At 39.8% G+C, this 27,306-nt stretch overlaps 1 protein-coding gene across 1 annotated transcript; it reads right to left on the bottom strand.

Annotated features, from left to right (window-relative positions):
* Positions 1-558: 558 nt before the first annotated feature.
* LOC137255466 (kinesin-like protein KIF28P) lies at positions 559-26,821 on the bottom strand. The gene is made up of 25 exons (XM_067792901.1): positions 26,669-26,821; positions 25,236-25,451; positions 24,721-24,835; positions 23,750-23,861; positions 22,856-22,963; positions 21,502-21,635; positions 20,957-21,027; positions 20,589-20,649; positions 19,756-19,923; positions 17,733-17,827; positions 16,856-16,970; positions 15,017-15,080; positions 14,202-14,330; positions 13,369-13,541; positions 12,678-12,826; positions 12,317-12,454; positions 10,316-10,451; positions 9,502-9,584; positions 9,132-9,200; positions 8,497-8,619; positions 7,554-7,784; positions 6,744-6,770; positions 3,458-3,532; positions 1,423-1,479; positions 559-699 (listed from the first exon to the last, which is right to left on the bottom strand). The coding sequence occupies exons 1-25, from the start codon at positions 26,819-26,821 to the stop codon at positions 559-561; spliced, it is 2,943 nt and encodes a 980-aa protein (XP_067649002.1).
* Positions 26,822-27,306: the final 485 nt, after the last annotated feature.

The raw sequence follows: 27,306 nt of genomic DNA, 5'->3' as shown, positions 1-27,306 counted from the left end.
TCTTCAATAACAACAGAAAAACACGCTACCCATCAAACGTTTAGACATACTTAAACCATTCCCAATATTTAATGTGTATATATATGTGTAGATCGAAAAGGATTTCTTCACTACCTTAGGGGAACCAACTGCAAACCTTATGCAGATGAATTATATGAAGATCAAGCATCAAATTGCTGAATAGCATGTGCACATAATGTGCATATGAACAGCTGCGTTTGGTTAAAGTCTTGATACGAATTTGCCAATTTTGAACTATGACAAGGATCTTTTAAATGTTACATTTGTTTTACAACTACCTTTAAACAGTATGAGATACTTTACAAAATCTAGTTTAGAACAGTTGACTGAAGTAAGTGGTTACATGTACACTTGTGAGTATAAACCTTTGATGGGTAGTATATACATACAGTTTTGTGAGTTAAATAATTGACTGAAAAGATGTTTCATAGTTCCTTTTCAATAACCAATATTAACTAGTTATGGTTAATTGATGACAAATCCATAACAAGATTAATAAACAATGGACGGAGAGATGACTTCGGATACGAGCCTTTTTCACTGTAGACTGCATGTTGAAGAGCCCTGCTTCTCTCCAGAACGCTTGGCAGCACGGAGGCTGCTGCCGTTTGAACTGGCTGATGGAGAGGACGACACCTTGGCATCGCTGCCTGCAATTATGGCTTCCAGGTCTGCGATCTACAAACAAAGAAAGCCACCATGAATGATAGTAAAACTTTCATACAACTCTCTATTTAGTAACACTTGCCTGATATCTATTCCTAGTTTGAGACTGAAGAAAGTGAGCAAGTGAGTCAGTTTAGTTTTACACTCAGCAACTCTCCATCTAATTGGTGGTGGTCTGCAAATATTCATGTCTGGACCAGAAAATCCAGTGATCAACAGCACGAGCATTAATCTGCAAAATTAGCCACCAATGACATGAGTCAACCAAGTCAGCAAGACTGACCACCCGGTCCCGTTAGTCGCCTCTTACGACAAGCATAAGTCGCCTATTGTGGCAAGCATTGATTGCTTAAGACCTATTCTACCCCGCACCTTCACAGGTCAGACTGAAGAAAAGAGACTCTAGCCCCATGTGTGAGAACTGATGTCAGTACATTTGTGTTTATTAAGTTGTGGAGTAATAAATGTATCAAAGCCATGAGCTTTCTTTTTGAAATCTGTGAATCACACCATTTCTTTATGTCTATAACTACTGGCAAAGAAGGATAAGTTAAGCACCAATCTGACAACTGACCCTTATTTGCATGTGTGAGTGCCATTATGAGCGAAGAGGCGCCAAGTTATCCGTGATCAAGTGTAGTGCTAAAATGACCACCTGATAACCTTATGAGCAAGGCGTGTGCAGCTACACACAGAATCAATTTCATCATCAAACTGTCAAAATCAAAAACTGACCTTAATCGTGCCATCACCAGAATCTTTAGCTCCTTGTATCAAGCCTTGTAGCTGATTCTGAAAAGTAAAATTGTCATCAGAAACCTAGAGTAAATTTGAATACAAATCCATATCATTATTCCAACTTTGTCTGTAAATAATCCTTGGCCAGAAAAACAATAGTTGTTAACAATTGCTGTTAATAGAAAACAACAACTGCATCCCCTCGAAAGGCCTGTGCATATGCCTCCCACACACATCGGAAATGTGGACAGAGGCTTTTGATAGTCGCAAGACTTTTAAAATACCATATATTCAATGACGAGAGCATAGTGACGAGTGACCTGTGTAAGATTACTGACTTTGTAGTGAAAAGAACGTAATATGAATGAATGTATGAATAAACTGACTAGGAATGTGTTGTACTGTATAGTGTATTTTACTGTTCTTTCAATGGGTTTTCATGAATAGCGAACTATGGATGTAATGAACTAATTTCAGTGGTCCCTTGTAGTTTGTTATAAAAGTATTTTACTGTAGTTTCTCCATGATCAACAGTTAGCTATGATAATTTCAGTGGTCCCTTGTAGTTTGTTATTAAAGTATTTTACTGTAGTTTCTCCATGATCAACAGTTAGCTATGATAATTTCAGTGGTCCCTTGTAGTTTGTTATTAAAGTATTTTACTGTAGTTTCTCCATGATCAACAGTTAGCTATGATAATTTCAGTGGTCCCTTGTAGTTTGTTATTAAAGTATTTTACTGTAGTTTCTCCATGATCAACAGTTAGCTATGATAATTTCTGTGGTCCCTTGTAGTTTGTTATTAAAGTATTTTACTGTAGTTTCTCCATGATATAACAGTTAGCTATGATAATTTCAGTGGTCCCTTGTAGTTTGTTATTAAAGTATTTTACTGTAGTTTCTCCATGATCAACAGTTAGCTATGATAACATCCAAGAAGCCAAGGTCCAGAACCACAAGCACACGTAACTAGTGCTGTTACGATGCATCAAACTATCAATGGATTGCAATTGCCAAGTCCCCCATAGCAATTAATTGATGGTAGAAATGAAAACCTAACAACGTACCAATAAGACGTGTGACTATTGATAGTTCAGTAACTGACTTCCGTTGATAAATACGCAACGTAAAATACAGGACGTTTGGATGCAGGCTAGAGCGTCATGGAGTTTGTTTACTTGATATGGGTTTCAAGTTTCTTGTCAGTTACTAAAAAAGACTGAAGCTGCTTCAACTTGTTTTTGCCACATGAGGACCATACATTCATTTGGGAATAATAACTTGAAATGAGACGTAAAGAGAAAATGACTACTGCAATAGTATTCCAATAGTTGGCCACAACAGACTATCACTATCGCAATAGCTGGTCTCAACAGACTATCACTATTGCAATAGTTGGTCTCAACAGACTATCACTATCGCAATAGTTGGTCTCAACAGACTATCACTATCGCAATAGTTGGTCTCAACAGACTATCACTATTGCAATAGTTGGTCTCAACAGACTATCACTATCGCAATAGTTGGCCACAACAGACTATCACTATCACAACAGTATGTTGCAACAGACTATTGCAATAGTTGCTTCCCCCTCAACAGTCACAACTGTTGATAATATTACAACTTGTGTACATTGTCAGCTTTATCATAGGCTCATGAATGTTGTAGTGATGTGGATCAGACCTAGGTCAGACAATCAGTTTCTGCAGCCTGCTGCATGGCACTTGAAACAAGGCTTTGGCCTTTTTCTGTTCAAGAAAATGAAATTGGATACTGGGGACACTGGGGACATACTCTGCCCACAAAGGAAGATATGGACAGAAAATGAGGACATAATCTATCCAAGTCCAAACAAGGGGACAGCAAGGTGTACTGCAAACGTTCTCTGCCCAAGAATCTCAAATTCATTCAAGTCAGATATCAAACCAACATTTTGAGATGAGACAGTGTTTCATCACGTAATTCATACTTTCTTCTATAAATCACCCCCCAAAAATTTAAAAACAGGACATGATGTCCTTGCACATACATACCAGTCTGATTTCTGCACGTTCCGCGATCTTCTTGTATGTGTTGATCTCATGTGCTGCCTTGTACTTGGCTTCCTCCTGAAAGTGACAAAGTGAGACAGCTGGGATTTACGCTACTTTTTGCAATATCACAGCAATACAACAGCATGGACTCCAGAAATTGGCTTCGCACATTGTACCCATGTGGGGAATTGAACCCGGATCTTCAGCATGATGAGCAAACACAACAAGCACTTGGCTACCCTACCAACCGGGGCTGACGATGGTGATCATCCATTTTGTTCTCTGGGGGAAGGTGTGTCAATTTTGCACACATGTAGTAGAGGGGTTGGGGGTAGGGGGTGGTGCCATTCACATTCTACATGCTTCTTCATGGGGTCATGTCATCCAAGGGGTGGAGTTGTTCACGCAAGCAGGGTTTATTTGTTATTATCTATTCTGGAGGGAGAAAGTATATTTTTCTGAAATTTTAAAAATATTCAGGCTATATCACGGAAAGGGACTGCAAAAGTGGGCTTCACACATAGCACCCATGCAAAGGATCGAACCCATGGATTTGATGGTGACAGATCATGGTATTACATATCTACTTTGGAAGATTTTCTTATCTTTATCATGTTCAGGCTCTCAAGAACAACATTCATTAACTATCACTGCAGTATCTTCAACATTGTTCACTTTCATAATTTAGCGCCACTGTAAATCAAACGATCAAGTGATTGACATCATCATTCACAATCTATGCAACTGGGATATGTTGACATGTGTCAACAATGTTGTTGCCTCTTTCATAAAGCACAACCTGTGAATGTCCAGGGTAGAATAGGCCATGTATTAAACCACTATGACTATGCCTGTCATAAGAGGCAACTAACAGGATCCGGTGGTCAGGTTTGCTGACTTGGTTGGCACAATGTCAAGTCATTGGTTCCCAACTGAGAAGATCGATGTTCATGGTGTTGATCGCTAGACTGTCTGGCCCAGACTCAATTATTTACAGCCCGCCACCATATAGCTGGAATATTGCTGAGTGTGGTGTAAAACTAAACTCACTCACTCACTCACTCACTCACTCACTCACTCACTCACTCAACAAGCATGAGATGCTGAAGACCAATTCTGACTTGGATCTTCACTGGGTGACAATATGTATCAAGATGAAGTGCAGGTGGAAAGACCAGTTAAATAGCGGTAATGTCTGTAATACTGAACTATGAGTTGTGCTTCTTACTGCACCAAGGAAAAAAACAGATTGAGTCAAAATAGCTCAGCCCCTCATGCTTTAAGTCCATATGCTGCAGCCAGTATTTAATGCCCAGGAAGTTAGCAACAGTGCCAAACACAAACGGTCTATCTAAGTACTTTAACTGTGTTAATAATGAGATCAACAAAATAAAGCTTTCATTATTAATCCAAATAATGTTAAAAGCATTGGAAAATGTGAGAAACCTTCACATTAAGTAAAGGAAAAACAATAAACTGTTAGTAGCATTGCTGGCCAAATGAAACAAACCACTAAATATATCCCAAATTAAGGTTTGCCTAAGACATAAAATTGTGAATGAAGCATTAGAGTGGGTGCGTATGGTTTTACTCCGCTTTTAGCCATATTCAACAATATCATGGCAGGGGATACCAGAAATGGGCTTCACACATTGTACCCATGTGAGGAATCAAACCTGGGTCGTTGGCGTGACGAGCGAACGCCTTAACCACTAGGCTACCCCACCACCTTTTGAAGTATTAGAAAGAAGACCTGGCCCAATATTAGACATAAAAAGCAACAAAAATTTAGTTTCGTCCAACCCATGCATACTTACTTCTTGTTTCTGCAGGTTAGTGGAGGAAAGTTACAAGATCAGACATTGCAAAGCTCACATATTTCATAGCATAATAATAATGAAGCGATTGATAAAGCTATGAACTCCATCCCACCCCACGGACATGGTCTAAGCACATACAACATGGACATTATCACCCTGGATAAACCAAGCTACCAGTGAGGAGCTAGAGGCTTAGTCACTTGACATACAACTGAGTACGGTTATGAGAAAGCTCTCAGCAACATTCCAGCAACATTCAAGCAACATCACAGCAGAGGACACGAGAACAAGATTCAGTTATTTTTCTCACTTCCTGCACAGGTGCAACCGGGTAAATTAATCAGGATGACCATTAGAATATTGACTGTACCTATGGAATCAAATCTGAGTTAAATGCTTTGACCACACAGCTAATCCACTGACAGATTAGAGAACATCATCACTCTATGGAAACTAACAAACTTGAGTTACTGACTGGTACATATGTCTTGTGTAATTCTTTGTCTGATGGTTCAAATATGTCACGCTTTGATTTAATGTTAGCCAGTTTGGGGACTGGGTCAATCATGACAGAGAGTGAGCATACGCATACTTCATAAATATAAGGGGCTATGAAAAATTTACTCTTTTATTATTATTTTTTTTCCTGAAATGTTTGGGACAATTTGTTGGGACTGGGGAGGATGGGCAATGTTTGCCCTGATACAGAAAATCTGCGTATTTGACGCACAAATTATCTCAAATACGCAGTGAATATAAAAGCTTACATCATTGTTGAAGCAATGCTACTGGGCCCTAAGTTCAGAAAATCTAAACTTGTTATTTGTTTTTGTTTACAAACCACTTAGTTTGTTGTTTGCCTGACCTGCTTTACCTTGGTTTTTATCGCTATTAAACAATCACAGTAGATGTCTTGATGACAGTTGCATACTGAAGTTGTCTCCCAAAAACATGTCCATGACTCCCTCTCATGACACCGGGGAGTCCTGATTACTCCTAAATTTTCATGTCTAAGGCAAACACTGAATAGTTAGACATATTTGGGCTGAGGTCACGAAGATATGGCACCGGCAAATTCCACTCAGCATCAAACAGACAAAATATTGCTCTCCATCCTGAATCTTTTTACAAGTTTGATTATTGTGATTATTCTTTAAGCAGTGTCAGCAATATTGCGGTAGTAACCAGAATTTCAATGCATGTAGATGTTATTACACATTCACACAACTGTAATACGCTTAGTATCAGCCCAAAATTATACATTCAATATGGCAGCTAAGGCAGCCATGTTAAATTTGTCAACAGCAATTTATTGCTGTAGACAGAATAACCTTTTATTTGTTAGTCATAGCATTAAAAGCATGTATGATAACTAGTATATTATAAAAAATAACACATTTGGGTTGCATTACTCTGTTAATTAAAGGATAACAATGACTCACTAACTAACTGACACGTATACTCACCTCTTTGATCTTGTCTTCTTTGTCGATCTGAAACATTCACAGCAAGTGATTAGAGACAAATCAATTTCATATTCATGAGGTGTTTGGTCTTTATACACAAGATTAGCATCAAAATAGTATCTGCTTTAACAGCTAGATCTTGTTGAAAAGTTATCTGGTCCCCATACAAAATTCCAGCCCACCTCTGACCCTGAAGAATATCAAGTGGTCATTCCCTTGTTCACCGTCTGACAGTACAGATCCTTAATCCCATCAATATCCATTACCACTGATATAAAATTATTTATTTCAGTGATCTGTGAAAGTATCACATTTGTGGTTAAAAGCTCAATGTGACGCTTTTTCAAAAGTATTTTAGTCTATGATATATATGTATATATATTGGGGCATATGCACTCCGTGTAGCTTCCTATTAAAACAATAAAAGACGTATTATCTCATTCTTTCCTGAAATCAATAACTGAAACTTTGAGACGAGCAGTTTCCAAACAGACAACGCTTGCTATATACTGACTGTAAATGATTGCTCCGTACAGAACACTCTAAGGGACATAGTTTTGAGGGGTTCGCATGAAATAAAGTTCAGTCAGCAGACAGTATGAGAGTCAATTTAATGCAACATTGCAACATTTTAGTTTCATATTGACACTTTTTAATTTCATACATAATTTTAATACATAATTTTGTTCAGAATAAATTACATGTTAGCTTATAAAATATTGATTTTTAGAAAATTGTGGCATGATAGTGTGCTTTTGATTCAAAGATCTGAAAGTACAACACATGACAGGCATGTGACAATCAACTCACAGTGACAGTATTGGCAGCAGTTGCCCCCACTCCAAGAGTGGTCTTCTCACGGGACATGAGAGCCTTCGTGGTGTTCTGGGCTGGGGGTGGGGCAGGGGTGGGGTCACCCTTAGACGTCTTCTCAGACGTCTTCGCTGCCTTGGCATCATCAGCCACCACTTCCGACTTGTCTGGCTTCTGCTGTCCCCAGACCTCGATCACCAGCGACCTTGTGAGCAGGTAGTCCAACAACTAGAAGAGTCCATGACACTATTGGAGTTACCATGGTAACATAATAATACAAAAGAGTACATTTTGCACTTATATAGCACTGACTTCCACCACTCAAAGGCAATGCTCAAAGTGCTCACAAGCAAAATATGTACTGTATATTACGGTAGATATGCTGAATTTCGAAGACCAAAAATAGCAATGTAGTTCACATAGAGAAACATAATAAATACTGACATTTATCATCTCAATCAAGTCATATTGACCGCCTCTGGTCATTTAGAGTCAGCAAAAATTATGTGCTCATAGACTGTTGAATAATATTGCAGGGCTAGCACCACAATCTCTGCATTAATCAGAATGGCACAGAGCAGACACCACTATAACTTTACGAACAATAGATCTAGGCCCAATTGTTCAAAACTAAATTATATATTAAGCAGTCAACAAATACATTTAACTGACTGTTAACTAATAACAGAGGCTTATCTTGTTGTTCAAAATTCCATTAACTTTTATCAGGTTGTTAACGTCACATAAAGTTAAGGACCGGCACTAACCTGTTGACAGTGTGGTTAACTTGCAAAAATGGTGTCCATGGCTAATGCTGTTACGAGTGAATCGACTGTTAGACATACAGTACTGAACAACCACCGTCTGAATGTGTTATTTAACCCCTTTTCAGGCAAGTCTTGTTTTAAATGTAAAACAGAAAACAGAACAGTCTACGTACCTGTTGGGTGACAGGTTTGAACGTGAAGCGCTTCTCATGGTTGAAGTCTGGGTTGCTGGTACCGGAGATTGTCTCTGTCTCCACCCAGTTCTCGTCCAGGTAAAACTTGTATCTGCAGTACGACTAAACAAACCACACGATGTCAGTAACACACATGCTTGTTGTAACAGGCAACTAATGGGATCAGGTGGTCGGGCCTGCTGACTTTCATAACGAATGTTCATATCCCTAATCCAATGAAATCCGGTTTAGAATTGGTCTTCAGCAACCAACATTTGTCGTAACTGACGTGATTAGGTGGTCGGTCAGACTGACTTGGTGGACACATGACATTGTATCCCAGTTGCCTGTGTGCTCATTCTGTTGATCACTGGATTGTTTGGTTCAACAATGAGAACTGATCTGCACACTTGGGATATATGTCACCACCTGAACACCATTAGTCAACTCTTACGACAAGTATGGGTTGCTGTTGATCAATTCTAATCCAGATTTGCATGGTTACACAATATTTCAACAGATAAGAATAGTGTCGATTTCTCAAAACCTAATGGTGTTCTTCTGCAAATAGATTACCACCAATCAGACTGCATTCATTCCTATACTTCTCAGATTCTGCGATATGTCTCACTTACTTTGATGAAACGGTTTGCGATGCCACGTCCAGATATGATCTTCAGCTTGAAGTGTAGGGCTCTGGATAGCTGAAACGCAAAAGCTGGGTTTGAATATACTGGTGACACAAGCATCAAATGCTGTATATTTCATATCATATGATTTCCTCACCAGACTAATAATGGATGCTTTTATTAACAGTGCGCTCTCTTAGTCATGTTAGGTCACAAAATACCTTGAATAATGTACAGAGCAAATAATATTGGTTCTACTGCTGTTCTGCTGTTTCAGAAAGTCATTCAAATATGGCTGCCAGTTGGCCATATTGAATTTCCAATTTCCGTACCTGCTTTAAGACAACATTTATCTATGCTTTGAAAGGATACTTACCAGGTCACCCGGGTCCTCAATGAATTCATCACAACACTCTGTCCAGTCATCAGAACACGGCAGAATCTCAACATTTAGGTGAGCTACAGCAGAGATCGGATACAATAAATAGTGAATGAGTGAGTTTAGTTTAACACCACACTCAGCAATATTCCAGCTATATGGTGGCGGTCTGTAAATAATCGAATCTGGACCAGACAATCCAGTGATGATGAACATGCGCATCGATCTGCGCAACTGGGAACCGATGACATGTGTCAACCGAGTCAGTGAAGCTGACCACCTGATCCCGTTAGTCGCCTCTTACAAGCATAGTCGCCTTTTATGGCAAGCACGGGTTGCTGAAGGCCTATTCTATCCCGGGACATTCATAAACGTTCAGTTTACTCAATCAATGCACAAATTTATGTTGCTTCAAAATTATGTTCACGAAACTGTTGTTTCAGTAATCCATCCATAAACATTTTGCCAATCATTGCTGGCTTGAAATAAGTTCATTTCTTTTTTACTTTATTTGGCAATTTTGCTCATAACAAACTTCTGACACATATCAGTAATCAATTGTTATTTACAACAAACTATTATCAGTCTCAATGACCTATATTGGTACCCAGCTCTACTGAATGGCCAAATAATCATCTTGTCGGGTGAGCTACAGCAGAGATTTCACACAATATACTCCTGATGGCCATAATACATCATCTTGTCAGATGAGCTACAGCAGAGATTGGATACTCCTGATGTCAAAATCAAACCGGACCATATGTCCATTACACATCATCTTGTCAGTTGAGCTATGGCAGAGGCTCCCTACCTTGTTCGACACCCTTGAAGTCAGTGACAGCAAGGTTCTCCTGCAACTCTATCATGTAGGCCAAAGACTGTAGGTACACATGCACTGTACCGATCTGAACTGGAGTAGTGGAAGGTTCCCAAAAAGGATCTTTCTCCTGCAACAAAAGCAACCTTGTCAAAATATCTGCTATGAGGCAGGTGGTCAAAATAGAAACAGTATTAAATATAGAAAACACAATTTTGCCATAATACCAAGTCTTGCACCTATATTAACAGCAGCAAATCACCATGGCCAATTGGCATCCAGTCAAAAGCATATGTAACAGTGACTTCAATAAATCATCGCAAAACTCAACAATAAATAGATATCAAGATTTCAACTGACAGCAAGACAAAACTTACAGGCTGAGTATCATGGTCAAAGGACAATTCCAATATGGATACCATTGCAGCCACATTTTAATTCTGATCCTAATTGTGTCAGCAATTTCCACAGAGACATTACACTCTATCTTAGAGTTAAGAATAGTGAGTTTAGCCTTACTCCGCGATATTCCAGCGATATCATGGTGGGGGACACCAAAAATGGGCTTCACACTGGTACCCATGACAGGAATCAGACCTGGATCTTCATCATGATGAGAAAACGCCCTAACCACTACAATGTCACTAAACTTTTAAAAGTTTCAAGAACAAGTCAGAGACACCAATACCAAGAAACACAGCAGTCTCCAAACGAGGTTCATATACATATGCTCGCCAACCTTGATAATACATCAATCTAATATGTTCCTGTTCAGTGCACTCTCTTAGTCACGTTAGGTAATTTTGCTCTGAAATTATGTTGGAGCCTTGATAGCAGGTGTCTACGAGACAGGATTCTCATGGCTTCACTAAATATTGTGAAACGAGGACAGAGATACCAGGGTTAACATCTCAGGAATGAGAACGTGCCCCAGGAACGATTCAGGTTGGCACCAGTATCAGGGATATTGCTCAATGACATGGATGTAGACACCACACCATTGTCAGGCTTCATAGAAGACATTAGCAGACTCGTGGCACCCCCGACCTTGGGATGCCCCATCGGGATGCCCCGTCGTGATGCCCCATCAGGATCGCCAGACTGTCCATCTCCGTGATTGCATGCTGCCGACTGCCAAAATGCTGCACTAGTTCAAGGTTGATATAATGTTATCAGCACCTACACTGCGAGATGCTGTCTGCACACAACAGGGCTCCATGCTTGATGTCATTATTGTGTACCAAGACTGACTGACAGACACCAACAGACACCATAAGGAGTGGGCTAACAGGCATGATCAGACAGGATACAGCAATGATGTGGTAGTCACTGACTAGAGTCACCTAATTAAAGCTATCAGCCGATTATGTGTTTGGCATCACGATGGTGAACATTATGCTGATAAACGTGTGGTTCAGTCAGACTGTTGGTGTCATGGTGTGGGTAGAATAAGTTACAATCAGAGGACTGTCCTTCATATCTGTCAAGGGAGAGTTAATGCCTTTTACATCCATGAACTTGAGGCCACACTACTGCAGGATTAGAATGCCATCCCCTAGAATGCTATTCTGATGCTTACCAACTCAATGAGATGTTGCACTGCAGGTGTCAATGCAAATGGCGGTCACACACAATACTGACTTACAATCTGGCCCCACATGTTCTTCATAATTTCTGACTGTGAAACAATCAAATGATTTAGCATCTTTTCTGTGTAGTTTTTGTCAGTAGTCCATCTGTTATTATCCACTAAGAAATACAAATTGCTCATAAATACATTTAGTAATTTCAGCTTTTGTAAGTGGTATGTTTTCAATGCTGGTGAGTATATATCATGATTGAAAGGATATTTGGGGACGGTGAAAATGGAAAAAGGTCATGGTGATTTAGAAATATGGGGTGGGTCATCTTTTCCAGCTACATTGGTGCATCATCCAAAGAGACTTATTATCACTTGTTATTGAGAATACTGCATATTCAAGGGGAGATAATCACCCTCTCCACATCCCAGTCCTTGCAGCCCTCCATAAAATTCTGGTACATCTCCTGCATCAGGAACTTGCGGTTGATGAAGTGGTTGCGGTCGAACATCCACTCATTGCCATTCACCAAGTTCCTCATCTTCACATTCACCTGACAAGAAAAATCAGAGAAAAATTCAGGACTGAAAACACTGTTGGAAAACACAGGACATTTGTTCCGTTTATTTTTTGTCAAACACTACCCTTCTAAACAACTTACAAGCTTCTGTCATACAGCTGACTGCAAACAGTTCAATAAAATAAATCAAACATTTATTTTCCAAATATCCATACAGCACAACAAAAATACTTAGACCTAAAGGAGTTAAAATTACCTCTGTCCGGCCATGTTGCAGACCTCTGGCTTGAGGCGAGACTAGTGCAATTTCAAACTTGACCTTTTTGTCTAGTTCTTCAGACATTGCATTTGCCTCATTCACCATCGGAAGCAACTGTATCAGGTCCTCCTGCAGCAGCAAGTCCTCTGCAAATATAACAACAGTCTTAGGAAAATATGATCAGACATGTGAACACAACTATTTTAGGAAAATATCATCTGATATGTCAATAAAGCAACAATCTCAAGGAAATATATCTGTTAATAAAGCTACAGTCCCAGGGAAATATCATTTGATATGTCAATGAAGCAACAGTCTTAGGAAATATCATCTGATATGTGAATACAAGAAGTCATCAGTTTAAACCATCTGATCTGTAAATATAAGCAGATGAGGCATAGGAGACTCATATACATGTCAGCAATGCAGATCTGTCTGCCTTCAGATCCAAACACTTGGTCGGGACCAAATCTACACTTGAATCACCACAAAAACATGACAGCATGAAAACATTGAATTTGCCTCAGACCATCCCAGGCTGATCAAACACACACTCCCTGGAGGAGCCACCACCAACAAACAGCTAGTTTGTCATACAGACCCTGAAGAGAACATCTCCAAGAAAGCCCACATAAGTCTATAAAATATGGCAAGCCTCGATATTTTGTTAGTCTAACCTACTGCCCACCTTTAGACTTGCCATCCCCGCCACTTGTGTCTTTGAAGAGACCTGTATGTTTCATAATCTCCTCCTGTGCAGAGTCATAGGTCGGACTCACAACCTGGATCCCCTGCTCCTTCTGCTTGGACTCATCGTGAGGGTGGTGGAATGCATACAAGTGGTTCGATCCAAACAGAACTCTGGGGAGGAAAATAATGAAAATAACCAAGATATTCCCCAAAAGGGTACAAAACTCATTCACTCACACACCTCAGACCCAGTTTTGATTCCCCACATGGGTACAATACTTACTCACTCACTCACTCACACATCCAAGAACCGGGTTCAATTCCCCACATGGCTACAATGTAAAGCCAATTTCTAGAAACCCTCTGGTGACATTACTGGCATATTGGTAAGAGGGATGTCAAGCTGTTATCACTCACTCACTCACTCACTCACTCACTCACTCACTCACTCACTCACTCACTTACTCATCTAATTTGACTTAAGGACAGTGCCATCTGTCTAAAAACCTAGTTGCACCAGACAAATTCCAGATGCACTGCTATTATTGCAATGAAAGAAATATGCTCAAGAATGATTTAGATGTTGTATTCAGAAGTTTACCCTCTCAAACATTGACATGCAATATGGTGCAAGACTGATAACTATGTACCACTTCATAATATTGAGTTGCACCAGTGCAAGCAACAAAGCACAAAATCAAACCTTGAATAGATTCTTGCATCCACAATGTTCAAAAATGGTGTTTCTATCACTTCAAAAATACATTAAAATTTCCCTGATTTCAGTTTATTTGAAACAAGGCTTTTTATAAAAAGTAGTGTTTGACTCACCTGTCATGATGGTGTAAGACCCGGCTGTCTTTGATGCTCTCGCCGTTGATGAGGATGCGCGATCCTGATGTTGGAGTCAGCGTCACAATGTTGTTCTTGTTCTCCATGACTGCATGCTCTTTCTGTATGCTGCAAAGAGGTCAGAACGTAACACTGGACCCTATTATACTTAGTCTTTTCAAAGAAGCTACTAAACTGGTGGACAGGCTTATGAGACTGCACGTCATCATGACCTGATCGTCTAGATTGCTGCTTTCACTCACAGGTCTGCCTTGTCCAGAATGTTTACATACTGCATATTCAAACCTCACTCACTCACACACTCTTGATCCGGGTTCAATTCCCCACATTGGTACAATACTCATTCACCCACTCACACACCCTAGACCTGGGTTTGATTCCTCAGATGGGTACAGTACTCACTTACACATCCTTAACCTGGGTTCAATCCCAACATTGGTATAATACTCAGTCACCCACTCACCCACCCTTAACCCTCATTCAATTCCCCATGTGAGCACAATATTCACTCACTCACACACCCTAGCCCTGAGTTCAATTCCCCAAATGGGTACAAAACTCATTCACTCACACACCCCAGACCCAGGTTTGATTCCCCATATGGGTACAATACTTACTCACTCTCTCACTCACACATCCTAGAACCGGGTTCAGTTCCCCACTTGGGTACAATGTAAAGGCCATTTCTGGTGACATACTGGCACATTGGATGTCAAGCTATTATCACTCACTCACTTACATAATTTGACTTAAGGACAGTGCCATCTGTCTGGCTAAATTAATTCCCAGCTTACCTCAAACCATTCAGTTGAATATCAGGTGGAGGGGAAGCGTTCTTGGTGCCAATAGTGGATTTCCCTGAAGAGAGAACATATCACATGCTAACACAAACACACTGTTTAATAAGTTATTGATAATATGAAATAGAGAATAGATTGTAAACCTTTATGTCTTATGGCTTTCTGTGTTGGTGCCTTCAACTACAAAGAGGGATACATCTTGTGTGGAAAATCACTTTTACATTAACCTTTAACACAGAGACATAAAACGAAATCATCTGTCATCTTGAAAGTTACGCTGTATCTTCCCAAAAGACTTTAACATGAGTATAAATTGTTCATCTATAGGAAAACATCTGTATATTAGTGCAAAAATTTAAAAACATGGTGCAAATTTACATATTTCTCACAATAACTAACAAGAACAGCATTCCATTGATGACATCATACAGTTCGGTGACGTCATACCGAGTTACAAATACAATGCAGTGACATCAAAATGCCATGAAGATTATTGTGCTCTCTTCACTCTCTCCTTAATTCTTGTCACATGCATGATGTGATTTTAACATATTTTATCTGCGATTCAAGCAGGGCTGGGACAGATAACCCAAATACCCATGACGGGTGGGTAAACATTTGGACCCCGATACCCGTCTCAATACGTGGACCCATTATGAACATGTGACTGAAAGATCAAACAATGTAAAATGATATTCTGACATGATTAAAAGGTTGTATTCTTTGAAGATACAGACATAATTACAGTCATGTCTCCTGAATATAATACAATTACATGATATTGAAAACTCAATATATTTTAGCCTCCCTGTTGAAGAATATATTGCCATGTATTAGAAGTTTGGTGTTCACCCCACGCCCAGCCCTAGATTCACAGGGTGGGGCATCAAAGTCAGCAGTCTAACCTACCTAACCACCAAGGCACTGTGCATTCAAGACTTGTTGTAAAATTGTACAGAATTCAATCTTTGTATGACGTGTTATGACATGCATGTTTATGTGATGCTATGAATTTTGGACAGAGATTGTTGATAGACTGACTTAATCAGGGTTTGTACACATTATCATCCATCACATTAAGCCTATTTCGAGACTCAAAATTTAAGGAACTACGGAATTAAATATAACACATAAGTAGTTGAAAAGACACAAGGTTGGTCAAATGTGGGACCGACCATTAGAGGGAAATAACTATTGGCTACATCAGAGGACTTTGGCTTCACGATGGAGATTAATTAACATCAACCATCATTGCAAGGTATTTTGTTACATACTAGTTTCCTGTAAAATCATAGCATGTCAAGATTTACTAAATACAGGGTCTTTTCCAGGCTAAAATGAATTTAGGGCATTTTCTGGGTAAAATGTCCTAATTTCAGGTTTTCCCATGAGAACCCTGTTAATGCCGCTTGGAACAAGGCTCCATACATGAAAGTTCAGAGCACAGTGAAGACAAACCTACACCAGCAGGCATACATAATGTTCAAGGGAAAATACATATAGATATCCTGACTCATTATGTCAAGCCCTCCCAACCTCCCCCATCAGATGGCACTTTGGATTTCCCTGCAGATCCAAGTATTACGCAGACAGTGATTTGCATGGTTGGTCATGTGACTGATAATGGCGGGAAAATATGCAAGGGAGGCAACTTGTGCTTTTACATCCACTTCAAGGGAAATACAAGGGATTGAGGTGTCCCACTATCATTTGCATATAAGGAGACAAGCATAATGAAGCTAAGTCAGGATAAGGAAAAATGATACTATTTATCTACCACTATGATGAAGATTATGCTGGTTTGTGGAAGTGTGTTTCCTCCATGACATTTACCCTCTTTGACAAAGTGTATGACCATTGCGGTGAGGGCGGGGTCCTCGTTCAGGTTCCAGAAGTGGCACTCTGTCTTCCGTCTCATCTGTTTCTGGTTCTCCTCCTCTGCTTGGCCCTGTGGACAAAACAAAATGAGTACATGTTTATTTGTTTGAGGTTTGTTGTATAACGCTGCATCGAACTATGAACAAGAAAGCAAGCCTGACTACCTGATCCCACAGAATAGGACTTCAGCAACCCATGCTTGCCACAAAAGGCGACTATGCTTGTCATAAGACGTGACTAATGGCTAATGGGATCAGGCAGTCAGACTTGTTGACTTGGTCAACACATGTCATCGGTTCCCAATTACGCAGATCGATGCCCATACTAATGATCACTGGATGGTCTGGTCCAGACTCACTTACGTACAGACCACCGCCATATAGATTGAATACTGCTGAGAGCTGTGTAAAATTTATCTCCCTCACTCACTCATAAGTAACCCGTTACAACAAGCATAGGTTGCTGAGGCAAGCGAGGTAGCTAGTCAGTGGATGCTGGAGGGAGTCAGGGCACCAGGTTGAGCGTGTGAGTGATGGAGCAGGATGGGTGGCTATAAATCTCATCCATGATGATCCAGAACCACAACAGTTACAATCAAGTGGAGTGAGTTTGGTTTTACACCGCTTTTAGCATTATTCCAGCAATATCACAGTGAAGGACACCAGAATAGGCTTCACAGACTGTGCCCATGTGGGGTATCGAACCTGGGTCTTCAGTGTGAGGAGCAAACACATTAACCACTTGGCTATCCGACCGACCTACAATCACTGGACAGGTACTACATCTGGATATTGTGTCAGCTATCAACTGACCATGTTAATGCTTGTCTTACCTTGCTAGCCTGTTTAGCTTCCTCCAGTTTCTGAGCCCATGTCATCTTGCTCTCCTTCATCTGCTCCTCAAGCTCCCTCCTCAGACGCTCCATCTCTGTAACCATGACAACACAAAAGAGTTAAGTCTACTTATAAAAAATGTCAGTCCTATCGTGACAGTCACTTCCTCCTGGATAGTGTAAAATGGCATTGGTAAATCCATTTTAAAACTTATAACAATTTTATAGGCTAGAAGAACATTTTAATTTTTCAAAAAGAAATATTCTGGATGAACATGTTTCTAAATGTCCATATGTAGTAACAGTGTGAGGGTACCTTGTAGTAAAAGCATTGGTTATTCATACTGAAAATACAAGTTCAAGTCCCCAAATAGATGAAAGGTGTGACCTCTGTGATATATTGCAGGAATATAGCTACAAGTGGATCAAAGCCACTCACTTACTCATTCAGTTTGGAAAAGGCACGTGTGTGTGTGTGTGTGTGTGTGTGTGTGTGTGTGTGTGTGTGTGTGTGTGTAGATCATTAAGTCCAAAGGTTAATAGGAAATGACCCTTAGGAAATTCAGGGAAATGTTTTCTCTGGACCCACAACAGCAGTCATATCTCCACCTCTCACTTTGATGTCACTGGTAACCCTCATGAAACACACGACACACAGGTACAGTGTGAATATACCATGAATCATGATCAGGGCAAATCTAGGATTCAAAAACAAGGTAACATGCTTCTGGATTCCCTAAGGGAGGCAACTCTGTGGAGCAAGTTTAAGTCAACAGATCTATTAGACATCCCCACACTTAAGATTGAGGTAATAAAGGTAATGTAGCTATACAACCATCTTGACCCACAAAGGTAATACACTGGGACAACCATCTTGACCCACAACAGTAATACATTGGGACAACCATCTTGACCCACAAAGGCAATGCAATGGGACAACCATCTTGACCCACAAAGAAATCGCTGTGCAACAATCATCTTGACCCACAAAGGTAATGCAATAGTACAACCATCTTGATCCATAAAGATAATACCATGCTACAACCATCTTGACCCACAAAGGTAATGGAGGTCTACAACCATCTTGACCCACAAAGGTAATGGAGGTCTACAACCATCTTGACCCACAAAGGTAATGGAGGTCTACAACCATCTTGACCCACAAAGGTAATGGAGGTCTACAACCATCTTGACCCACAAAGGTAAAGGAGTGCTACAACCATCTTGACCCACAAAGGTAAAGGAGGGCTACAACCATCTTCAGGGACCCCTAAGTAACTGAAGGAATTACGACAAATTTGAAGGAATTGCATCTCAAATGTAAACAAACGCAGCCCACTCGCGAAACAATTGCAGTGATATTGGTAGTTTAGCGGTAATAACAGAAACACAATGCCCCTATCGGAAACAATGTTGGTAATACTTGAAAGAAGATCGGCCATCTTCGGAGATTTCTCAGCTCAGTTCCGTGATTTGTCAGTCGCGTCCTGGAACTCACACATCAAAACATGGCGTCACTGGAAGGAGCACCTGTCTTGGTGAGTTTTGTTTTTAGTTTCTACTGTTTTCATTTTCATAATTATCCATCATTGACCACTAATGTTGGATATGTCTAGGTGTGAGGTGTTATCGGGGCTATAAATTATTTTTTTAGGAAAAGATCGTCACTGCAAAAGAGCGTCACAACTCATGCTCCTGGATGCTTCTGATGTTCAGACGTAAACACCTTCAGGTGGCATGGCGGTTATTACCGCTAAACTACCGATATCACTGCAATTGTTTCACGGATGGACTGCATTTGTTTACATTTGAGATGCAATTCCTTCAAATTTGCCGTAATTCCTTCCATTACTTAGAGGGGCCTGATCTTGACCCACAAAGGTAACGCTGCACTACAACCATTTTGACAGCTAGAGATTTACACAGACGTACAATATTCGCAGCACAACAAACCTACGCCAGCAGGTATACATAATAGGTCATGGCAAACTGAATTATATCTTCATGACGTGTAACGCCATACCTTCCTCTCTGTTGAAGGTGGACGCGTCAGTACCCACAACACTAGCTCCACCACCTCCCTTCAGCATCTCCATGAGACGAGCATTCTCCTCCCGTAGTTCCCTGATCAGCTTGTCTGTAGGACTCTCATTCACCACAGCCTGGGTCTTGATGGCTTTAGCTCGGTCAGCTGACAGAAAACAAAAACGTTGCTTCAGTTAACTTTAAAGCTTTCGTGATATTGAGAGGTTTAGTAGGGCTGCAACAATTCAGTTCAATTCATAAAGAAAACTGAATCTGATGCCTCAATTTCACTTTTCGATAACTACTGCAACTATTTCAATTCAATATCTGAATACTTCTTTCAATTATATCCACACAGCAAGCATGTAATTTTGACTCCAACTCCAGTGCTGACACAAAGCAAAATGTGATTGGTTGAAGCTGAGATAATTAGCCTGTGAGAATTGTTGTTAGTAGACTTCCACTCCACTCTGAGATTTAAATGAAAACTGACGTTTATCCTTGTATTAAAAATTGATTTGAAAATGATCAAATAAAAGTTCCAATATCGAAAATTAAATCAAATTGAGGAGTGGGTGAATCGATGCAGCCCTACAGACTAGGAACTCATCAATTCAAATAAGAGATGAAACATTTTTTCATTTTCCGATTTCTATTCATAGATATACAATCTGGTCATTCTCTCAAGAAAACATGTTGACAGTGAGAAGGACATATTAATCAGATTTTGTCTTTCACTACCTTTAGTGTTTTGTACTATTATTATCTGGATTGTCATTGGCTCCAATCCAAACTTTACCAGACATTGAGATAAAAGGCAACTGGTCTTACCAAATCTTAAAGTTGAAAGTGTTTCTTCATAGTTGATATCAGCAGGACTCAAGGCAGCAATCTACAGGAGAAACACTCAATGTGTTATTTAGTATAGTACTACAGACAAGTGTTCTGACTGCCTGTCTGTGTATCTGTCAAGATGTCTGTTTGTACGTCCGTCCATCTGCCCTCCCACCATTCCATCCATTCATCTCTCTGTGTACTTGCCTCTCCAATACACAGATTTCAAATACACCAAAGTTTGACATAAACACCCCACTCTGATATAGTATACAGGACGTGGCACTAATCAAAACAGCAGCCTTCCTTTCTGTGGGCCAACATCCAAGAGACGCAGTCTCCATGTGCAGTAATTGTACGCTTACCATGATGGTTTTGCTGTTGCCGCCCAGGGCATTCTGAAGCAGTTTCGTCAGAACTGAGTCTCGGAATGGAACTACAAAGAGAGTTACATTCGTTCACTAGAATTGCCTTGCCCAAAATTAAAACTTTACTGTTCATCTGATTTAGCTAACATCTCAGTAAAGTTCCGTGTAAGTGGATATAGGGAAACAACTACCAATCAATCAGCATTTGAACATGATTTTGTACATTTTCAATTTCAGTTTGCAATTATTTACTTCACAATCGGAAATTCTGTGCATGACGTTTCACGAAACCAACTAATATATTCCCTACTGACAAGAGCCCCCAAATTTTGCAACCTTTAAAACAACCATCATTAATGGTTATCAAAATGACCATCATTAAATATCATCATAACGACCTTCATCAATTATCATCATAATGACCATCACTAATTATTATCAAACCTGTTGTCTCTACATAGATGCTAAGCCACCCTGTGCCCTATTGTCAAGAAAGAGTCAAGGCCAACACTGACCCATGGAATACAATGCCACAGACTGACCTACAGTTTTCTTCTTGCCCATAGACAGATCAGCTAGTGCCTTGATGCAGTTGCCGAGTGTACTGAGTGACTGATTGATGGCTGACCCCTCCTTCAACCGATCACCTGTGGCTCCAGTGCTCTCTGCCCTCTCACTGTAGGATTAGGTACAAAATTATATACAGGTGGTTGCTACTTACTATAGGATTAAGCACAACACAAGAAATGTGAGTGCTTGCTACTTACTGTAGGGTTCAGCACAATACAACAAACACAAGTGCTCTCCATGTGCTTACTATAGGATTAAGCACACAATAATAGAAGCACAAGAGCTCTCCACATCCTTACTATAGGATTAAGCACAACACAAGAAATGTGAGTGCTTGCTAAATACCAGAAACACAAATGCTCTCCACATGTTAACTGCAGTAGATGAAACAGTGCTGCCTCCTACTTGCTCACTCTAGCATATAGCACAATGGATGAAACACAAGTGCTCGCCACTGGCTATATGATCAAGAGCAATAGATGAAATACAAGTGCTCACTATTCTCTCTCTACGATCAAGCACAATACAAGTACACAAGTGCTCTCCATATGCCAGCCATAGGGTTAAGCACAAAACAAGAAACACTTGAGTTCTCCATATGCTTACTGTAGGATAGAGCACAATACAAGAAACACAGATGCTCTTCATGTATTTACTTTTGGATTTAGCACATTAGATGAAACAGCAGTGCCTTCTACTGGCTCATTCTAGCATAATGCACAATAGATGAAATACAAATGTTCTCTACTCACTCACTCTGCAATCAAGTACAAAAGATAATAAAAACGCTCTCTACTGGCTCACTCTTCAATCGAGCACAATACAAGAAAAACAAGTGCTTTCCATGAGCTAACTGTCGGATTAAACACATCACAAGAAATACAAGTAATCTCCATATGCTTACTTTAGGATAAAGCACAATAGATGAAACATAAATGCTCTCCACGTTCTAACTGTAGGATTAAGCACAACGGATAAAACAGTAGTGCCTTCTACGGTTCACTCTCACAAGAAGTGCTTTCTACGCACTCACTGAAGGATCAAGCATAGACAAAACTCAAAACTCTGCCTGCTCTCTGTAGATTTAAAGCACAAAAGCTGAAATACTAGTGCTCTCTGCCTGCTCTCTGTAGATTTAAGCACAATATAAGTTGTTCACTGGTCACAAGCAGGACATGGGTTGACATACCCTCGATGTACCATCAATCCACTGGCCCCAAGGGACCAGTGACAACATATTCAAACCTCTAACCTCTCTTGATTGTATCAATTACACCATGATGAAAACAAATCCGCTGAACACTTCACCGCCGACAGCGTACATACCTGCCGGCAAGATCCACCAAGTTGATAATGGAAGTCTTCGTCATATTCTGGTTCGCTTCATTCATTGTCTTCTGTACGAACGTGATTGCCACAATTGTATGGGCTCGACTGGATTTAAAAAGATATCAGCCTTGTCATATTACACAGTCTAATATTGTTGTAATTCAAATATCAGTACTGAAAATTCATCACGTTAAGAACAATCCATATTTTCATAAAATATATTCTGTAGTTAAGGATTTATCTAGATAGTCTAAGAGGCCAAAACTCCACCCCATATCTGAGGCTAATGTCAAATTTATGCAATGAATCTGTCACTGTGCATTGACTTGTCACAAACATTAACGGCACAATGTCAAGCTTTTTTGGCAATACAATGGTTGACAATATATATAAACTGGGGCACTAGTACTCGCTTTAGCTTCTTATTGACACAATAAATGACTTATTATCCCTTTCAGTTGGCCTGGAATCGATGATTGAAAATTCGAAGTGAACAGCTTCAAAACAGGTAACACTTGCCATATATGGAATATAAACAACTGCTCCATACTAAAAAAAACATTGTTGCACACTGTGTTGTCGGTCTGTTCTGAACTTTCCAAAGAACAAAATCTATGGGGTTCACTTAGAATAAAGTACGTACAGTAGTGGGCATGAGAGTTGATTAAATGCAACTTTGGATTAATTCATTTGTATTTTTTGTTTGCATATCATAAACTTGAAACAGTGTTTTGTTTCAGACATGAAAATATGGAATTAGTTATGTAAGAGTGTAAATGCTGAATAAAGCCTAATGATAATGATATTATGAGCTTCAGTCAGCATTGATATACAAGCCCTGAAGGGCAAAGCAGTAGTGAAAGTACACAGTGAAAACATTATGTGGCTCACCTGCTGGTGGCGTTCATGTTGGTTGAGGCAACCGTCCTGTTTCTTGTTCCCTCGTTGATCTTGTTGTCAATGGCCATGTAACTGTCAACAGGCCAGGAGGTAAGTGTGTCCACTGAAACATGCAGTACAAGGTCAAAGTGAAATAGATGACACAAGGTCAAGGTGACACCAACACCACAAGCTCAAGGTGGAAGCCAACAACATAAGGTCAAGTTGACACAGACAACACAAGGTCAAGGTGAAATAAATGGCACAAGATTAAGTTGAAACAGACCACTCAAGCTCAAGGTGAAACATATAACACAAGTTTAAATGTGCAGCCAACAACACCAGGTCAAGGAGCAACAGACAACACAAGCTCAAGGTGAAACATATAACACAAGGTCAAGGTGAAACTGATACCACAAGGTCTAAGTGAAACACAGATCTGTCATTCAAAGCATTTGTTTGTACATTTGTACAATCCATGTCTTTAGGATAAAACCACAAAAATGAAACATTTGGCATTGATACATGTTAAGTATCTACTCTCCCTTTTATGACTTTATGATGATCAGGCACTGATCAGATTGACCAGCGTAAAATACAGTGAAATATGACAATTAAGTTGTCAAGTTGTCACATGACTCCTTGCGATAATAACAGACAAGAGGCCACACTAAATGTGAGACGGTAAGTGACACAAATATACTGAACAGCAAAAGCAACACAACTATGCTTTTATCAAGTTTTTAAATAAAAGACATGAATGCTTACTTTTATTAGATCTCATTTTTTCTTTTGCTGCTGAGTATACTATGGGGTGTTCCTGCAACAATGTTAGTCCTAAAATGCTACGGTCTATAAAACTACTAATACTTGTCATGCTCACAGTCGGTCACCTGTGGTGCTGTCACTTTTCTATTTGCATCATTTTAGTTTGGCCAAGTATTTTGGGTGCAAAATACATTGCTACTGTTTGACTGATTTACCATAGAATCCCTTGGAAGGGTGCTGTCGAACTTTGAGACCTCCTTTCTGTGATGACTTGAGGTTGAGGAGGTCCCTGACTTGCTCATTGTAGATCTCAAGCATACTCAGCTTCACCTGCAGACATCATCATCATCATCATCATCATCATCATCATCATCATCATCATCATCACTAATAATACCATCATCATCACCACAACCACTCTTTCAATTATCATTCCAATTGTCAACATAATCATCTACACCACAAGCACTATCATCACCACAACAGGAACCTTTATTCAAAACCCAAAACACCTTGCATAATAGAATAAACTTATAATAGAATAATAGAATAAACATGGTATAAATCTAAACACGGCATCATGGTGATGATCATTAAAGAGTGTTCTATTTTGGTTATATGTAAATCCCTTGGATAAATAGAACACTCAAACTGTTGTTTACTAATTAAAATGCACAAGTGATAATAACACCAGAAATATTGAGAACTATAATGAAAACAGTGAATTCACCTGATATTCTTCCCCCTCCTTTGCTGTTGTCTTCTTCTCATTGATGCCCCGGAACAGGTCCTCACAGGCAAGGGGGACAATCCCCTTGTTGGTGCCATAGCCAACCATGGAGTATGACTTGCCACTGCCCGTCTGACCATACGCGAAGAGGGAGCAATTGTAGCCCTTCCAGGCATTGTCCAGCACTCCCTTGCCCAGGTCGTCAAACACAATTTTCTGCGAACATACAGAAAAACATGGAAAACTGCTTTCTGGTACACTGAGAACAAGTACCAATAAACAAACACTCCTACTTGACCATGTTCAAACTAACCATGGTAACATGCAATGCTTTTGTTTAGAGAGCAGAGTATAGCTTCTAGTAGAGGTTTAGTCCCATCTTGGATACAAACCCAAACTCACAAAATTAGATACCAACCTATCGGCATACAAAGTCAGCAATCTAACCCACAAAGCTACGAAGGTTGCTATAAATGCTACATGTATGATCATGGTGTTTGAGTGAGCCAGTGATTAAGTTTACCTACTCTTTTATAGCAGCAGGGGGACACCAGAAAAGGTGTTTCACACATTGTACCTATGTGGGAATTAAACCTAAGCCTTTGGCAAAGCATCAAGGTGTTTGAAAGTAAGTCATAAAATAATCCTTGGTCCTTCCAAAACCAGAAGTCTGTTGTTAATATTATGATCCCAGCAACAAGTCACCTGAATACATGTCTTTTATTTAACAACGTCTTTTCCAGTTCTTGAGAGGCATTTAGAAGTTGGTACACGAGTGAAAGACAAACATCACGGATGGCAACTTCTTTATTGTATGTCACAGCATTTCTGGGCTATTCCTTGCCCCATATGTCATATTTGGGATTTCACTTTCTTGGTAAAGTACAAATTCTAGTACTTTTTTTCGCGGTGGCTGAGCGGGCTAGGCGGCTGACTTTGTGTGCTGGCGATTAGGTGCCTGACTCTGAGGGTGCGGGTTCGAATCCCGGATGGGACTCAACCGAAAAAAAGCACTAGAATTTGTACTTTACCAAGAAAGTGAAATCCCAAATATGACATATGTTGCATTTGACCACTTTCTAAATGGCATCGTGTAATCATATTCCTTGCCCCTTCGTCACATGAACAAACAGTCAAGGAATTGGTCAGAAACATGACATAAAGATGAAGACATCAATGACTCCTGTCTATTCTTTATAGCACTGTCTAGAGACATTGTAGGTTCCCATCAGATCACTCACTTGATGAAGGAGACTTAGCTCCGAAAAACTGTAATAAAGATTATAAAAAATGTTGTCCATAAAACGTGTGATGTATTCATGTTCAACCAACTTCTAATGCCCTTCAAAAACATTCAGTGAATGATTAATTAATTATGGACCATTATGAGTGTTCTGAAAACATATTGCACTGTGAGGTGCAGACAGACCTACCTGGTCAGCATAGTTAGATGAGCTGGGCTCCAAGTACCCGTCATCCCTCTCCGTGTATCCATCATGGGACCAGTACGAGAAATCAAAAGCAAACTTCTTGGGCTTTTCCTTGCTATTTTCTGGGTCTGTGATCTCCGTCTGATTACCAGTCATCTTGATAATGAGGGCTGCATTCCTGGCCGTCTCGCGGGAGTTGTGGACATCGTCAAGGAAATCAAGGTGTCTAGCAGGTTTTGACAAGATCAAACAATATTCCTGCATCACTGACATAAATACAATATACATGTATATGAAAAATATCAAACAGATTAGACACATAACAGAAAAATATTTGTTGTTATTTTCTCACAATTATTCCATCTTTTAAAGGAGAAACTTTTCAAGAACAGGAAAATAAGTGAACTGAGATTTTTCATAAACTATTTGACATGTTTAATCAAATTTAAATTCAATTTAAGCCTACAAAAATTTCTGGATCCACTCCCAAGGTTCTGTCACTCCCACCTGCCCTTCATTTTCACTGGCTTATTTACTTTTTTGTGCACCAATCAGAATGCAGCATCAACCTGCATCACTTTAAGTTATTATAACAACAATATGGCTGCAGTGTCCGCTAATTAAGACACAGTTTGAGAGAA

Source organism: Haliotis asinina, chromosome 11 (assembly GCF_037392515.1).
Source record: "Haliotis asinina isolate JCU_RB_2024 chromosome 11, JCU_Hal_asi_v2, whole genome shotgun sequence".
NCBI lineage: Eukaryota > Metazoa > Mollusca > Gastropoda > Lepetellida > Haliotidae > Haliotis > Haliotis asinina.
This window is presented reverse-complemented; position numbering and strand designations above follow the sequence as displayed.

Excerpts from the sequence above, each read along its gene's own strand:
- LOC137255466 (XM_067792901.1), bottom strand. The coding sequence starts at position 26,821 with ATGACTGGTAATCAGACGGAGATCACAGACCCAGAAAATAGCAAGGAA. Across the intron at positions 17,828-19,755 it reads CACCTTCAACAGAGAGGAAG|AGATGGAGCGTCTGAGGAGG; the intron begins GTATGGCGTTAC and ends TCATGGTTACAG. Across the intron at positions 13,542-14,201 it reads GTCTTACACCATCATGACAG|AGTTCTGTTTGGATCGAACC; the intron begins GTGAGTCAAACA and ends TTTCCTCCCCAG.